Here is a 16161-nt window from a genome sequence, read left to right as displayed (position 1 = left end):
TATGTATGTATATATATGTGTATGTATGTATATATATGTGTATGTATATATATGTGTATGTATATATATGTGTGTGTATGTATGTATATATATGTGTATGTATGTATGTATGTGTATGTATGTATGTATATGTATGTATATATATATGTATGTATATATATATGTATGTATATATACGTGTATGTATGTATACGTGTATGTATATATACGTGTATGTATGTATGTATGTATATATATGTATGTGTGTATATATATATGTGTATATATATATATATATGTGTATGTGTATATATGGTATTAATCAGAGGACCTAGACTAGCATTAATACATGAAGAGAGTCCGATATTGATCAGACTGCAGTGTGTGTGTGTGTGTGTGTGTGCGCGTGTGCGTGTGCGCGCGTCAGTAACCCAGTCAGTCTGCCTGCAGCAACTGCTGCAAAGCATTCTGGGAAGCAGCAGCAGGAGGAGGGAGAGGCAGCCTCCCCCCTCTTCACTGTCTCTGCCTCCTGATTGGCTGCTTGTTTGCCCAGCTGACTGCTCTCTGTCAGACAGACACACAGAGAGGGAGAGAGACAGGGAGGGTGATGGAGGCTACAGCGATGGGGTGAGCTGCCATTTTCTGTTTCTCAATCCACAATCTATTCTTTCTTTATTCATCCATCGTCCTCTGTCGATGTTTTTATTTTCATGTCAAAGGGATTATTGAGGGGGGGGGGGGGGGGGGGGGGGGGTGGGAAGGGGGGGTAGGGGTCCGGGTAGGATGGAGGATAAGCGGGAGGTTGTTCTTTTCTTCTCTCATTGTCTGCTCTCTGCTGTGTTTTTCTTCTTCTTTGGTGGATTTGATTTGTGCTGTGTATGTGTGTGTTTCCTGTAGAGAGAGAGAGAGAGAGAGAGAGAGAGAGAGGAAGGGGGGGAGGCAGGGATGATGGAGGGAGAGAAAATGGCCGACCGGTGATTGAAGCGGAGGGAGGAAATAAAATAAGGGTGGTGATGATGAAGATGATGATGATGAGGAGCAGAGATTGTTTTCTATTGTTGTACTTTAATGTTCCAGCTGATCCACGATCAGACTGTGTTTGATCTTCACACCACAATGATATTATTGATTTATTATTGATGATGGAGAAGCTGTTCAATGGGAGGATGTGTGGGAGTTGTAGTTCTCTGTAGGTGATATGTAGTTCTCTGTAGATGACGTGCAGTGTTGTGGTACTACATTTTTGTAGTATTGTACATTAAACTTGTGTGTGTTGTGATCAGTTGGTGAATCATGTGACAGTCAAACAGTGACATCAGTGTTTGTAACGGAGAGGAAACATCACATGATGCTGAGACACACACAGATACACACACACAGGCTTCTCTGTAGTATAAGAAGAAGTATTTAATACATGCAGTGAGAGGGAATACTCGTATCAAACAGGAGAAGCTATGGCTGAGATGTGGTTCTTTTCTTCGTCTCTATTGGCCTCTCGAGCCTCCAATCACGTGTCACCGTAACAACAAGAATACGTGGACTTGAATACTCGACGAGCCGATTGGCTGATTGTCACAGCGGATCTCTGTGATTCGCTGATTCACTGTGACGCTCGCTGCCACTGTGAGTCAGCTCTGTTTGGAGTTCAGATGATCTCTGAATGTATTTTTGGGTCAAAGCGACTGATTGAGATTGAGAGCCGGTCACTATTCTCTGCGTTAGTGCTGAGCTAACGTTATCTAATGAATTACACAGCTGTACTACAGGCCCACTGTACTCCAGTATTACAGTACTACACTGCTGATGTCCCCGAGTCTCCCAGTCCTACAGTCCCACTGTCTCCCAGTCCTACAGTCCCACTGTCTCCCAGTCCTACAGTCCCACTGTCTCCCAGTCCTACAGTCCCACTGTCTCCCAGTCCTACAGTCCCACTGTCTCCCAGTACTACAGTCCCACTGTCTCCCAGTACTACAGTCCCACTGTCTCCCAGTACTACAGTCCCACTGTCTCCCAGTACTACAGTCCCACTGTCTCCCAGTACTCTAGTACTCCAGTCCCAGTGTGTGATGGTTCCTGTGTGTTGTGTACAGGTGTGACGTGGCTCCTCCAACATGGCGGCAGCGTCCTACGACCAGCTGCTGAGACAGGTGGAGGTGTTAAAGATGGAGAACTGTAATTTACGACAGGAGCTGCAGGACAACTCCAACCACCTGACCCAACTGGAGAGTGAGGCCTCCAACATGAAGGTCAGTACTCATGGTACTCGCATACTGCTCACAGTACTACTCAAATACTGCTAATGTTAGTACTACTGACGGGAATACTGACAGCAGTAATTTGAGTATTAGTTTTGTTAATACTACAGATTATTAGTATTTAAGTACAGAAAGGAACATCTCTCTCTCTCTCTCTCTCTCTCTCTCTCTCTCTCTCTCTCTCTCTCCCTCTCTCTTTGGCCAAGAATAGACTTGTGCTATTTTCCACCAATCATGAGCCTCAGAATGAGTTCCTTGTTGTTGTTCAGAGTGAGGTGTTTGAGGATCTCTGGTTCTCCCAGAGAGGACTCAGGAAACCCGTCAGAGTGAGAAGTCTGTCCTCTCTTCTTCTTCTGTTGTCTTTCTTTCTGTCGCCTGTTTATTGTATTTTACTTCCTCTTCTGTTTACATTTCTTCATGCTTACTCTCTTTCAACCATCCTCTGTGTGTCTTTGTTTTTCATTTATCGCGTTTTGTTCATGTTTAGTTCCTTTCCAACTTTTATTGTTTGAGTTTTTCTTACTTTAATTCATGTTCTGACTCTTTTTCTTCCGTTCTCATTGTTTCTGTTGATCTCTCTCTGTGTGCTTGTTGTCTTTTAACTTGTAGTTTTATTTTTCTTTGTTGTCCTTGTCCTTCCTCTCTAAACTTCACACTCACTTCCCGTTTCCTGTTTCCTGTTTCCTGTTTACTGTCGATGAGCAGAAACACACATGGACAGTGTGAGTAGTGTTAGTTTCCATCATGTCGCTGTATGAACGCTGTCGCTTCATCGTGGTGAGTCAATAAAAGAGGATTTACTCTGAAAAACTGGGCGAGAGACACAGCCGGAGAGAGAGAGATTCATGTATTAATATGATTGATATTTGTGTTGTTGTGTCATCAGGATTTTATTTTGTGCCTCCCTATCAGCAGACCAGAAAAATACACTTGTGATTCAACGCTCTACCGCTTTTATTTTCTTAACTTGTGTAAAACAGGAAGTGCTGAAGCAGCTACAGGGCACCATAGAAGAAGATTCCGGAGAGGCGTCTGGCTCTCAGCTGGAGCTCATCGAAAGACTGAAAGGTGAACAAAGTAAAGGCACACAAACAGAAATATCTGTACATATATTTATATACACGCACACACAGACACACACACACACACACACACACATTCTGTGTAACCTGATAACTGTGTCTCTCCTCCAGAGATGAGCCTGGAGTCTGCAGGGTTTAAGGCCCGCTCGAGGCCTCCTCAGCCCCCCTCGTCCTCCCCCAGCTCGGCCTCTTCTGGTTCTGGAGCTGGAGGAGCAGCTGGAGGCTCCGGAGCTCCTGGCCCCTCGACCACCACCGGCTTTCCCAGGAGAGGGGTGCCGACTGCGGGCAGAGACGGCCATGACCGCTGCCTGGAGGAGCTGGAGAAAGAGAGGTACTGCTAAGAGTACTAATAGTACTACTGACAGTACTGATAATACTACTGAGAGTACTGATGGTACTTCAATACTGTAGCTAGTGACTTACTGACAGTACCACTGAGAGTACTGACAAAACTGCAATACTGCTGCTGTTGATACTGCAATATCTGATAGAAACTACATTAAATAATACAAGAAAAATATTTATAGTAGTACTGTTGGATTTAAAATGTTCTCTGTCGCTCTCTCTCTCTCTCTCTCTCTCTCTCTCTCTCTCTCTCTCTCTCTCTCTCTCTCTCTCTGATTGGCTCCTCTCTATCTCTGCTCTGTGATTGGCTGCTGCTCCCTGACAGGTCTCTCCTATTGGCTGAGCTGGAGAAGGAGGAGAAGGAAAAGGACTGGTACTACGCTCAGCTGCAGAATCTCACCAAAAGGATCGACAGCCTGCCGCTCACCGAGAACGTAAACACTCTTTTTACACGTTTTTTGTTGTTGTCCCGTCTCTAAATACTACAATACCCATAAGCCCCGGCTGCTCTGGGCGAGGTTTATGCGTGACGAGAGTTTTTCTTGTGTCAGTTCACTCTGCAGACGGACATGAGTCGCCGTCAGCTGGAGTTCGAGGCCCGTCAGATCCGCTCAGCGATGGAGGAGCAGCTGGGCTCCTGTCAGGAGATGGAGAGGAGAGCTCAGGTGAGATCACACCTGGAGGCTGGTTCACCTGTGTGAACCGCCACACCCAAACCTGACGTGTGTGTGTGTGTGTGTGTGTGTGTGTGTGTGTGTGTGTGTGTGTGTTCAGGACCGCGTGTCTCGTATTAAGCAGATCGATAAGGACATCCTGCGACTGGGAGCACGACTGCAGGTAAGCTCACCTGTTCTTTGTCGTAATTTCCAGAAGATTTTCAAAATAAAATATGAAAAATGCTTGTTTCCATCTGCTCCTGTTGAATATTATTATAATTTATATTCACATTTTTATTTGTCTAAAATAATGCGCTTTGGCATTTTATTTTTTTATCGTCAAAAAGACGTTTTATATTTTTCAGGTGAGAAAGGAACCGTTTAACACTGATGGTACTACCGAGAGTAGTACTCCTACTACTTTAAATACTTCTACTACTAATGGTACTGCTGAGCGTTTTAGTGTATACTGATACTGCCACCACCACTGTGCTGTTTCCGCTTGTGGTACTAATACACATAAATACACAAAGAAGCCAGAGAAAGAGAGGTACTATTGATTTGGCTAATAGTGTAAATACTACTATACTTGAACACATTCATACTAGTACTGCTACTACAAATACTGGTTGGTTTACTGCTGCCACAAATATTTCTTCTACTGTTTATACAACAAAAAAAATTACAAGTACAAGAATTATAAATTGGTACTACTACTGCTACTGTTGCCGTACTATTACAGTACTGGTACTTCTGCACATTGTACTACTATCACTGCAGCTGTGAGTAGTACTGCTAACACTACTGTTGTTCGTACTATTATACATATTTTTATTTGCCTAAAATAATGCGCTTAGGCTTTTTATTTTTTGTGTAGTCAAAATAAAAAAAGCTGTTTTATAATTTAAATTATTGTTCATGTGAGAAAGACGGAGATTTGGTTTAAAAATACAAATTTATATATATTATATATATTAGTGCTGGGCAAGTTAACGCGTTATTATCGCGTTAACGCATTAATTAATTAACGCCGACAATTATATTATCGCGCGTTAAGGCATTTTAAATTTTTTTTATTATTAAGCGACATTTTTAACACAAGAAACAGGCAGCAAGCAGTGAACAGCTGTGTTCGTGTGGCGTCACTTCCTTCTCCCCCCCGGGTCCAGAACCCCTCCTACACTCCGTCACCGTCCTTCACTCTTGTCTCACACACACACGCACACACACACACACGCACACACACACACACACACGCACGCACGCGCCATCGTCTCGTTACAGGTCAAACGTGACTGTTGTGAAGTGGAGCTTCTCGTGAGGAACAAGACACGTCTTGTTTGAACGGAACACTTTACTGTCTGAACTGCAGTATTACAGTGTTACAGTGAACACAACGCGCTCTTGCACCTGACATGTGGTTTTCTACGTTTCATCAACATTGTTAGCATCAAGAACACGTACAATTCTACTTCCTGTCTCTTCAAAGTAAAAGCACTTCCGTTTTCATGCTCTTCACAATAAAAGTAAATCATGCAATCAAACAATTTACAACAGTGACAATATTAAAATACATATTGTCGAGTTTTTAAAGTGTTTTGTTTGTAATATGTATAATAAGCATCATTTAGTTATCGCTACTGAGAATTTAACAAACAAAAACATGACGTAGATATGTTTGCAGTTTTCAAGGTGTATATTTAAATTGCATCTCTTATACACATGAAGATAAAGTTATGAACACAGGCTGAATATCTATGATCAGAATCATTATAACTGTGTTATAACTGCTACTGTGTAAAGGGAATACTGCTGTTAACAAGAACCTTATTTGTTTAAAGTGTTCAAACCAAATGTTATTGCCCTTTAGTTCATATAGCAGTACTTTCAAGATAACTGCGCAATACACTACTTTTGAATTCATTATTGAACTTTGCCATAACAATGCGATTAATCGCAATTAAATATTTTAATTGTTGCCCAGCACTAATATATATATATGTTTACTGTATATGGTGTTCCACAGGGATCAATACTTGGACCACCTTTGTTCCGTCTGCAATGGTTACAATGGTCACATCTTAAAAAAAAACATAGAAATATAAATTATAATTTATACGCAGATGACTCACAAATCTATCTTCCTGAAACTAGAGAACTTCATTACTACAATACAATCCTACATTCAACAGAAAATCTATATCCACTCATTCTGACTGTTATCAGCAGTTATTAAACTGCACCGACAATGTTATGAAATAACGGCCATTTAATCAGCTGATAACATTTGAAGCGGCTGCTATTTGTACATGTTATTCCAGATATTCCTTATATCAATATTAAAATGCAGAGGACACCACAAACTAATCCTATTGAGGTGGAAGCAGAATAAATTGAGTGAGGTAAGTGGAAAATGCCTTTTTCTTTTTCACTCCATTTAATTAATTTGGTAATTTTTCTGTTGTTGTTTGGTTTTAAAATGGTTTTAAATCAGTGCTGCTGCAGGTCTAGTTGTGACCACTGTTCCTCCGATGCTATTGCTAATGCAGCTTTCCTGAATTTATAAAATAATGTATGCACTCTTTAAAAATGTTGCCTAAACTACATCAAACCACGGTTTTTGGAGGATGCAGATGTTAAGATTGTTTCCACCAACTTGGAAAGATTTTTTCAGTAAAGAGCATAAACATTGCGACTAAGTAAATCCAACTTTAGCCAAAAGCTTGTTGGCATTTTTTACCCTGATTGTGTATTTTGCTGGTTTGGGACATCCTCCAGAAAGACCCTCTAACCCTGCAGTACAAACAGGCCCCTGAACACACCGCACAGTCTGTTATTGACCAAACTGTAATGAGCACACTCAGCCCTATAAGGTGTGCAGAGACCAGCCACTTCAACATAAACACCTCCAGCCCACAGTCGTGCTTTGGATTCTTTTCCTTTGAGCCGTGAAACCGGTATCGTCAGACCAAACTGTTGGGTTCAGAAAACACACCCACTAGTTTCCTATAACACACAGTGAGTAAAGCTGTCAGGATGTGTTATGGCACAACTGATACTGGATAAATGAATCACTGCTGATGAGAGTAATTCTACAGGTTATAGATGCACACAAAGAATAGAAGAACTTGGATTTTACAGTGAACATAATTTGATGGGTTTTAGTTTTAAAACCTGCAATAACAAAAATGAAGTTGATATGTTGATCCTTATTTCCACATGTAGCAGTTACAGATCGACATGTTTTATTCTGAGTGTTGAGTCACCTGATGAATATAAGTCCAATGTTTTCTCTGTTTTAGATCTGCTTTTGGTCTCCACCACCTCCTGAGATAAACATCTGTCTCTTTAGCTGCTAAATGATCCACTTTGTTCACCAGCTGGTCTCCAACTGAATCTGTCTGCTGTTTGCTGCTGAGCAGGTAAAGTACTGTGTACTACAGGTAGTGTACGGTGTACTTTTACAGGTACTTGAGCAGGTGTACAGTGACTTTTTGCAGCTTATTCTTTGACAAAACAACAATATGAAAGAGGTGGGAGTGAATCAAACCACCTCTAAATATTAATAAAATGTTTTCTACAACAGAAAATCCTGTTTATTTTGACAGGATTTTCTATACTGTAGTTTTTGCCATTTTCCTCTGAATAACATTTAAAAAATACTCTAATTCAACAGTCGAGAAGGGGATAATCAAAGTAGATGTTGCTATGTGGTAAGGGGACATTATTCTTCATTATCTTCCTCCAATATCAACTTCAGGTGTTTTTACTTTCCTTATTGTGATAATTTTGTTGCATTAAGTCTGTAAATACACATATGTTTGAATAGAAGCTGACCATAGAAGGTGATGATAAGTCAGTTGTGTTTACAGCTTGTTTTGGCCCCCAAGCGGCCGATTAGCAGCTTTAAGGAGCTGAGTTCTAGTCTACATGATGTGATACAGCTTCAGATATACAAACTGTGCTCGGGATCAGTTGCCCACTGGTGTTGCCTCTCAATAAAACCACAAACCACCAATCAAGCCCCTCCCACCCACAGCCTCACCACCCTCATGTAAACACACCACCGCATGATGAGATCAGGTTAGCTTGTTGATTCTCGGGTCTTGTTTACATGTTCCTGTGTTTACACTCCAGCCAGAATGCATGTGAACATAAATAACCCACAGATGTAAACCGGAGGTGCAAACGAGATCCAGGAGGTTTAGAGGGGTCGGGGCTCCGGATCTGGAGGTTTGGCCTGAAGTCTTCATGGTGTTTTTATATCAACAAAGAGCAGAAAAGTCCAGGAAGTTTAAGGTCTGCTGATTTATTTCTTCATAGTTCAGACTTAAACCAGCAGTGAATGTTTCCTGATATAACTTCTTCCTCTTGGAGCTCTATTAAAAATGCATCAGTGAGCCTCATGTTCCTTCATCATCATCATCATCATCACACTGTAGTCTATTCTGATTTAATCACACATACAAATACTCACTAGAGGATCATCATCCACTGACAATAGTCCCAATAAATGCTGTATATTTGAGTATTCCTAGTATTTCACGACCTGGGAATGGCTAAAAATCTACGTTTCGTTCTCTTTTGCGGCACCATGTTGTGACTTCCAAATCAAAACAAGTTGCTTCGCTTTTCTGACTGCTTGTCCTTCTTCTTAACCTGTTTTTTCTTTGGACTTGTTTTTGTATTTAATCCACTCAAACAACACTCTGTCACCTTATTAAGTGATAGACAGTGACTTAAATCTGACACTGAGAGAACACCGCTCTCTGCTGGTGTATCCAGGCACAGCAGCCGTGGAGGTAAGCGCCAAGTGGTTTAGAGATTAAAAAAAGACAAATATTCATAATAATATCATAACAAGATCAAAAATATTAAGGTTCACTCTCCTTTATGTGTATTCTAAATGCTGTAATTGGTTAATGTGAATGAATACAACTTACTTCACTGTATTTATCATATTGTTAATAATATTAATAATCATCATCATTAGTTGTTTTGTGTTCTGGTTAACTTTAAAACATGCAGAAAAACAAGAGAATATTTTACAAAATACATTTTTGAAACAAAATAAGATCGACGAAGCAGAAAAGACGGGTCATGTTTATTATTATTATTATTTATTATTTCAAAACGTTTCACTCTTGTAACTCAAAGACAATAAACATACATTAGATACGTTATTCATTAGGATGAAATATTATATATGTCATATTCACACTGTCACCATCAGGTCCAAACAGAAAGTTTTTTTTACATTTTCTGACTTTTAGCGTCACAGGTTTGTTCTTTACTGTTAATATAATAATATATACATATTAATATATGCACACTTTATGTCTTACATTAGAGGCATTTTGACTTTTATCTTTTAATCACAAAATAAGTACAACATCAAGCAGTAAGCTGCTGGTGGAGCTCGTTTAAAGGTGTATAACACGTGATTTGGGAGTATTTCTGTTGTCTCTCAACGGCTCTCATCATGGCGGCGCGGCTTGTAGCTAACCTGGGGGGGAGGGGTGCTACGTTTCCAAGGCAACGCTGTCATTCTGGACGCCGTTATCGGCTGTAATGCTCACATGCACTAACATACACTAAAATGCCCGCTCACATGCACTAAAAGGCACATGATCTGAATGTCTTAGATTGCTGCTTTAAATATAACTCCACAAAGACTGAATATATTGTATATTACGTTCTTTCTTGGTCACAAATAGACGGTTTTGTTCTACAATCCTTCTCTGAGGAAATAAAGCACATCTTTCTAATTAATACCTCGTGAAGATGGTGTTTTCCTCACCAGCAGCTATAGATTTTTATTATAACTCACCAATTTAAATTATATTAAGGCTGAACGTTGGTCATGATTAGGTCACCTGGCCACCTCACTTAGAGCCTAACTTCCTGGTTAGCTACGTGCTAATCGACAGTGAACACGTTTAGCACTAACGGCTAAATGATTTACAGGGAAAAAATGAGGAGAGAAATGTAAAACTGTTGAGTTTGGCGGCTGCCTCAAGGACTTGTGGGTAATCGGAAGGAAGTGTCGGTTGCCTTGGTAACAGGAAGAGGAGGAACCAGTTCCACCTTAGAACTAATAAAAAAAATTTAATCTTGATTGAAATGAAAACAATCGATTGATGACATCACTGACGGAAACATTTGATTGGAACCTACTGGAGGTCTGAAGCCGACACCCACCGACCATGTTGCTGCCCCCTTGGAGAACGGCGGGTTCTGATTGGCTCCCCCAAAACTCTGTAGGGCACAAACAAAAGTTTCCTTAATTCCTTCCTTACTTCCTTTCCTCCTTCCCTCTTTCTGTTCCTCCTTCCTTACCTCACTTCCTTATTAGGTATTTCCTCCGTTTGTCTGTCAATCAAATCGTCGGGCTCTGTCAGTTGCTTCCTACACACACACACACACACACACACACACACACACAAACACAGTATTAGATACAAATTTAATTAAAAGTTATTTCTTGTGGCTCTAGTAGTATTTGTACTAAAACTTACACCAACTTTCTTCTTTTCTTTGTTTATATTTTGAAAATATATTATGCAGCCTTTTTCAGTTTTTATACTGTTTATATTTTTATTGATTTACAGGGAAATTTACTAAATACATATTTCATAACAATTAAAAGGAAGTAATGCAAAAACGTATTGATAAAAAAATACATATTAGATAAATATTTGATAAAGATAAATAAATAGAAAAATGAATAACTGAATTAATGCACATGTATTAGTATTTTACCTTTTTCCATCTACATGTATTTATTTGTGTTTCTACATTTAGACTTATATATTTATGTATTTATGTATTTATGTGTCTGAGGTTGTTGTTATTAACTTATCTGTAAAGCGAGATTTGTTTTGATTACTTTCACCAACCTGTAAAAATAAATGTAAATGTAAATGTAAAAATTAATAAATACATTTTGATCTTATATCAACAAAAGGGAAATTACAGTGATAACCAAATCACATAAAACATAAAAACCAAGAAAAAGAAAAGAACAAAATACAATAATGATAAATAAGTCCAATATATTACAAATTAATTAATTTAATTAAGTAAAGTAAAAGCTGAAAATATGACCTTAAAAACATGCATTTATTTTCTAATAAGTTACCAACATTATAATTACCTGATTTATTTCAGGTGTCATGTTTATTGTTTATTATTTGTTTCAGCATTTATTTATGTATTCATGAATGTTTTGAGGGAAAAGTCCTTTTTTTATCACTGCAGTAACCAATCACAGAAATCTATCAGACACTGCAGCTGCAATACTGCAGAGTTTCCTGTAGGGGGCAGCAGAGATGATCTTTTACTGTATTTATGGGGACTTTTTCTGAAACTACAGATCATTCATTAGAGCCACAGGAGCTTAGCTTAGCAACCTAGCATGTTTTATTATTTAGGAAAGACAGAAGGTCCTCACAAGTAAAAATGTCCTCATAAAGCAGGTGGACATACACACCCACACACACACACACTTACTGGATGTGTTTCTATGTAACAGAGTCGGGACTCCGTCTATAAAGAAGAGATAGCATGAATGCTAAATTAATTTCAATGGCCTTAAAACAGTTGTTAGCTTTAGCACTAATGTTTCATATGGTAAAACTGATAGCATTAGCATTAGCATTAGCGGTCCACTTCACCAAATCATAGCATTAACCTAAACGTTGTCAAATAGCAGTAGCGTTAGCGTTAGCACTGATCGGCTAACAGATGTGTTTGTTTACTTACGATCTGGAATCCCGCCTCCGGTCACCATGGCGATCGCTAGGTGACAACAGGAAGTAGATCAGAGAGACAGCGACTAAACGAACAAATACGGACATTAAAGAGGTGTGTATTTTTATTACCGGTTCTTTTTTCTTCTTCTGCGTTCTTCTCCTTGACTTGTGGTGTTCTGTGATTCGCTGCCGCTGCTCGTGTTGCCACGGGAACGAGACCTGGTGATCACATTTTTACAAAGAACGGAAAAAATCATGTTTTCCCAAACTTTTCGAAAACTTCGAAAACTGAACTTAAAAGACATTGAAACCTGTGAAATGTCTTTACTTTCTAATATTATATCATAACAAAATATATAAAAAAGAATTCAAAAATTAATTGTTGTACTGTTTATGTTATTGATTTACAGGGAAATGTACTAAATAAATATTTAATAACAATTAAAAGGAAGTAATACAAGGAACTTATTGATAAAAAAAACATTATATTAGATAAATATTTGATAAAAATAAATAAATAGAAAAATGAACAACTGAATCAATACACATTTATTAGTATAACAAAATATAAAAAAATAATAATTAAAGCTGATTTAAGAAGTTTTTTTCATTTTTATCATCGATTTTACAAGGTTCACACTTGCCAAAAAAAATATTTTGTTTGTCATGAAACTTAAAAGTTAGTTACTTTACTGAAAGATATATTAAATATCTCACCTCCCCCCCCTCCGCCAGATTGGTCGATCTCCGTCCAGACTTCTGCTCCGCCTACAAGACGAAACAGGAAACGTGTCATTCATTCGTTACTGTTTTCACCTTGTGACGTAGAGACACCGTATACGTCTCTGGTAGAGACCTGTCAATCACTGTGTAGCCCCGCCCTAAAGCATCCCCTGCCTTTAAATCTCCTTTTCTTTTGCCTTGTGTTTTGATGCTTTTAATGGTTTTATGTGAAGCACTTTGAATTACCTTGTTGTTGAAATGTGCTCTACAAATAAACTTGCCTTGCCTTGCCTTATGGTCTGTTTGACTCTAAATGGACCATAATGTACTAAATGAACATCATGCTGTATTGAAGAAGACTTGAAACTAGAGATTGAGACCATAAACTCATGTTTACAATGTTTACTGAGGTAATAAATCAAGAGAGAAGTAGAGTCATTTTCTCATAGACTTCTATGTTTCTTACCTCTGAGGTCGTTCTCCACCTTCTTCTTCTTCTTTGGTGTTTGGTGGAAATTTTGGGTTGAAGAGGCCGCTGGAACCAAATTATATTTCCGGATTAATCCGATTATCTACCAGATTAAATGAGGAGATATATTCTGTTATTCTGTGATGTCACCAGGTGCATTGACAGAGTTAGACAATAAAATCTTTATGCTTCTACAAATTTTATTATTTCTACTCGTTTACCTCTGAGGACCACTGTTTTCCCATGGTGCACTGGGCTTCACGTGAGCCCGCTCTGCCCCGCCCTCTGACCTGCAGGAGTCAATGATCACATGACATCTAAAATGTTTTTAATCCAAACAAGTCTCTCTCTCTGTCACTTTCTCTGTCTCGCTCTCTCACCTCTGAACAGCAGGGGGCGCTGTCTGCATAGTCATTGGTTCATTGGGGGCACTCGCTATCTGATTGGCTGGAGGAGAGGAGGCGGAGACTGTGAAATTCACAAACACCAATTTTAGAATAAAGAAAATAGGAAAGTAATACATGAAACAATTTTCAATTAGTATGAAATGTTTTACAGTCCTCAGCTTTGACCAATCACCTCTTTGATTTAATATCAGTCTGACAACATTTCTGTTGAACAACTTGAGTTATTAATATGTGAGAGTCAACACATCAATTCATTGATAATTGCAGAAAGTGACGATATTTGCTCCTTTTATTGTATGTGAATGTTTGAATGACCCTGAGATAATAATAGTAATAATAATAACAACAATAACAATAGTAATAATAATAAGGATAATAATGATATAACAATAATAATGGTAATAAAATAATAATAGTAATGCTAACAGTAACAATACTAGTAATAATAATAATACTAATAATTCAAAAGTGTGCATACTGTGACGTTTTGGCCTCCGATCTGTTGTTGTTGTCTTGTTGTTCATAGTTTTGTTTCTCAGAAGCCCAACGTTCAGTCGAGGAAGAGTCAGAGTGGGCGAACGAGCAAAACTACACAAGAGAGAGAGAATGAATCTGTGTGTTTACAGTGTTTTTAATCGAAAATAAAACATTTAATTAAAAGATCTTTTATGAACTTTTGTATTTCATAAACAATGATAAGTAATAAGGTTGTGTGTCTCTGTAAGTGTGTGTGTGTGTGTGTGTGTGTGTGTGTGTACCTGTTGTGTTTCAGTTTGCATGTTAATGGATTGGACTCTGACATCCTGAACAAAATAAAAAAGTGAGTCAGTGAGAGAAAATAAAAATTTTCTGAAGGCTCCTCATAAACCAAAACAAAATAAATCTTTATTGACGTCACCTGAAGAACGCGTGATGTTCAACACAACATCTCCAGAGACGTTTACAGTCGGATCGATGCGACATCTGAAAGTAGAACGACGTCTCTGAACCCTGAAACATACACACACACACATACACACACACACACACACACACACACATGTACACACTCAAACACACACACACAGAGACACACAAAGACGTAGCATTAGCATTGTACAGCTACAGACTGGTATCAAGCCAAAAAGCATTAGCATTAGCATTAGCATCAGAACTCACATTTTTTCCAACGATTCTGAGCTCAAATGTTTCGTTCTTAAAGTGAAGTTTGTTGATTCTCTGCCTGAAGAAAAGAGTCACACGTCACATGATAAGAGCAAAAACAACACTTATTTATCTTGTGTATTCATATTTATACAAATATTTGTTTATGTTGTGTATATATTTAAAACACTCTTTCTTTCTTTTAGTTTTATATTAACAAAAATATTTATGTTAACATAAACTAGTGATTCATATTTATACACACTTATTATTGTTATGTTTTTTTACAAACTTTTGTTTGTTTATTTATGTTTTTCATATTGTTTATTCATCTTTTATACATTTGTTTGTTGATTATTCATATACATACAGATATGTCTTTACGTTATTTATTTATTTTATATTTGTGTTTTATTTAAATCCATACTATGATTCATATGTTTACAAATGTATTTTTGTTTTTATATATACATATATTTTTACAAACCTTTATTCATGTTTATTTATCTTTATGCAAATATATATACGTTGTTAATCTTTAATTATTCAAGCACTGTTTATTTATAGAAACGTGTGTTTACTTTGTTTTTATTCCATCCATCCATCTTCCTCCTCTTATCCGGGGTCGGGTCGCGGTGGCAGCAGGCCAAGCAGGCCGACCCAGACCTCCCTCTCACCGGCAACATGTTCCAGCTCATTCTGGGGGATCCCGAGGCGTTCCCAGGCCAGCTGGGAGATGTAATCCCTCCAGCGTGTTCTGGGTCTTCCCCGGGGTCTCTTCCCAGTTGGACGTGCCTGGAACCCTCCAGTGGGAGGCGTCCAGGAGGCATCCTAATTAGATGCCGAACCACCTCAGCTGACTCCTTTCTACGTGAAGGAGTAGCGGCTCTACTCCAAGCTCCCTCCTGATGACCGAGCTCCTTACCCTATCTCTAAGGCTGAGCCCGGCCACCCTACGGAGGAAGCTCATATCGGCCGCTTGTAGCCGCGACCTTGTCCTTTCGGTCATGACCCAGAGTTCGTGACCATAGGTGAGGGTAGGAACGTAGACCGAGTGGTAAATTGAGAGCTTTGCCTTCCGGCTCAGCTCCCTCTTCACCAAGACGGTCCGGTGCAGCGCCTGCTTTACTGCTGCAGCCGCACCGATCCGTCTGTCGATCTCCCGCTCCATCTTACCCTCACTCGTGAACAAGACCCCGAGATACTTGAACTCCTTCGCTTGAGGTAGGCACTCCGTCCCCACCTGGAGGGAGCAATCCACCGGTTTCCGGCAGAGAACCATGGCCTCAGATGTGGAGGTGCTAACTCTCATCCCCGCCGCTTCACACTCGGCTGCAAACCGCCCCAG

The 16161-nt window shown here is 39.1% G+C and overlaps 2 protein-coding genes across 3 annotated transcripts; one reads left to right on the top strand and one right to left on the bottom strand.

Annotated features, from left to right (window-relative positions):
- Positions 1 to 277: 277 nt before the first annotated feature.
- LOC116377113 (adenomatous polyposis coli protein-like) lies at positions 278 to 5204 on the top strand. Of its 2 annotated transcripts, XM_031838668.1 has the most exons (7): positions 278 to 606; positions 2070 to 2225; positions 3215 to 3302; positions 3428 to 3647; positions 3987 to 4095; positions 4213 to 4326; positions 4436 to 5204. In XM_031838668.1, exons 2-7 carry the CDS (start codon positions 2091 to 2093, stop codon positions 4700 to 4702), a joined length of 933 nt encoding a protein of 310 aa, XP_031694528.1. In that variant the 5' UTR covers positions 278 to 606; positions 2070 to 2090; the 3' UTR covers positions 4703 to 5204. The 2 variants fall into 2 exon arrangements, with proteins under 2 accessions (XP_031694528.1, XP_031694529.1); XM_031838669.1 differs by lacking the exon at positions 278 to 606 and having other exon boundaries at positions 904 to 2225.
- A 4470-nt stretch (positions 5205 to 9674) lies between these two features.
- Positions 9675 to 14887, bottom strand: LOC116377114 (band 4.1-like protein 4A). Its single transcript, XM_031838670.1, has 13 exons — positions 14829 to 14887; positions 14569 to 14660; positions 14429 to 14473; positions 14149 to 14258; positions 13644 to 13731; positions 13485 to 13553; positions 13261 to 13329; positions 12789 to 12839; positions 12201 to 12290; positions 12082 to 12117; positions 10657 to 10725; positions 10495 to 10575; positions 9675 to 10411 (listed from the first exon to the last, which is right to left on the bottom strand). The coding sequence occupies exons 2-13, from the start codon at positions 14631 to 14633 to the stop codon at positions 10333 to 10335; spliced, it is 852 nt and encodes a 283-aa protein (XP_031694530.1). The 5' UTR covers positions 14634 to 14660; positions 14829 to 14887; the 3' UTR covers positions 9675 to 10332.
- Positions 14888 to 16161: the final 1274 nt, after the last annotated feature.

The sequence above is a fragment of the Anarrhichthys ocellatus genome, unplaced genomic scaffold, assembly GCF_004355925.1.
Source record: "Anarrhichthys ocellatus isolate YVR2014 unplaced genomic scaffold, GSC_Weel_1.0 scaffold911, whole genome shotgun sequence".
Taxonomy (NCBI): domain Eukaryota; kingdom Metazoa; phylum Chordata; class Actinopteri; order Perciformes; family Anarhichadidae; genus Anarrhichthys; species Anarrhichthys ocellatus.
The sequence above is the reverse complement of the archived record's forward strand: the minus strand, read 5'-3'. Positions and strand labels throughout refer to the sequence as shown.

Excerpts from the sequence above, each read along its gene's own strand:
- LOC116377113 (XM_031838668.1), top strand. The coding sequence starts at position 2,091 with ATGGCGGCAGCGTCCTACGACCAGCTGCTGAGACAGGTGGAGGTGTTA. Across the intron at positions 3,648-3,986 it reads GAGGAGCTGGAGAAAGAGAG|GTCTCTCCTATTGGCTGAGC; the intron begins GTACTGCTAAGA and ends GCTCCCTGACAG. Across the intron at positions 4,096-4,212 it reads GCCTGCCGCTCACCGAGAAC|TTCACTCTGCAGACGGACAT; the intron begins GTAAACACTCTT and ends TTCTTGTGTCAG.
- LOC116377114 (XM_031838670.1), bottom strand. The coding sequence starts at position 14,633 with ATGTCGCATCGATCCGACTGTAAACGTCTCTGGAGATGTTGTGTTGAA. Across the intron at positions 14,474-14,568 it reads GAACATCACGCGTTCTTCAG|GATGTCAGAGTCCAATCCAT; the intron begins GTGACGTCAATA and ends TATTTTGTTCAG. Across the intron at positions 12,840-13,260 it reads GGTGGAGAACGACCTCAGAG|GCGGAGCAGAAGTCTGGACG; the intron begins GTAAGAAACATA and ends TTCGTCTTGTAG.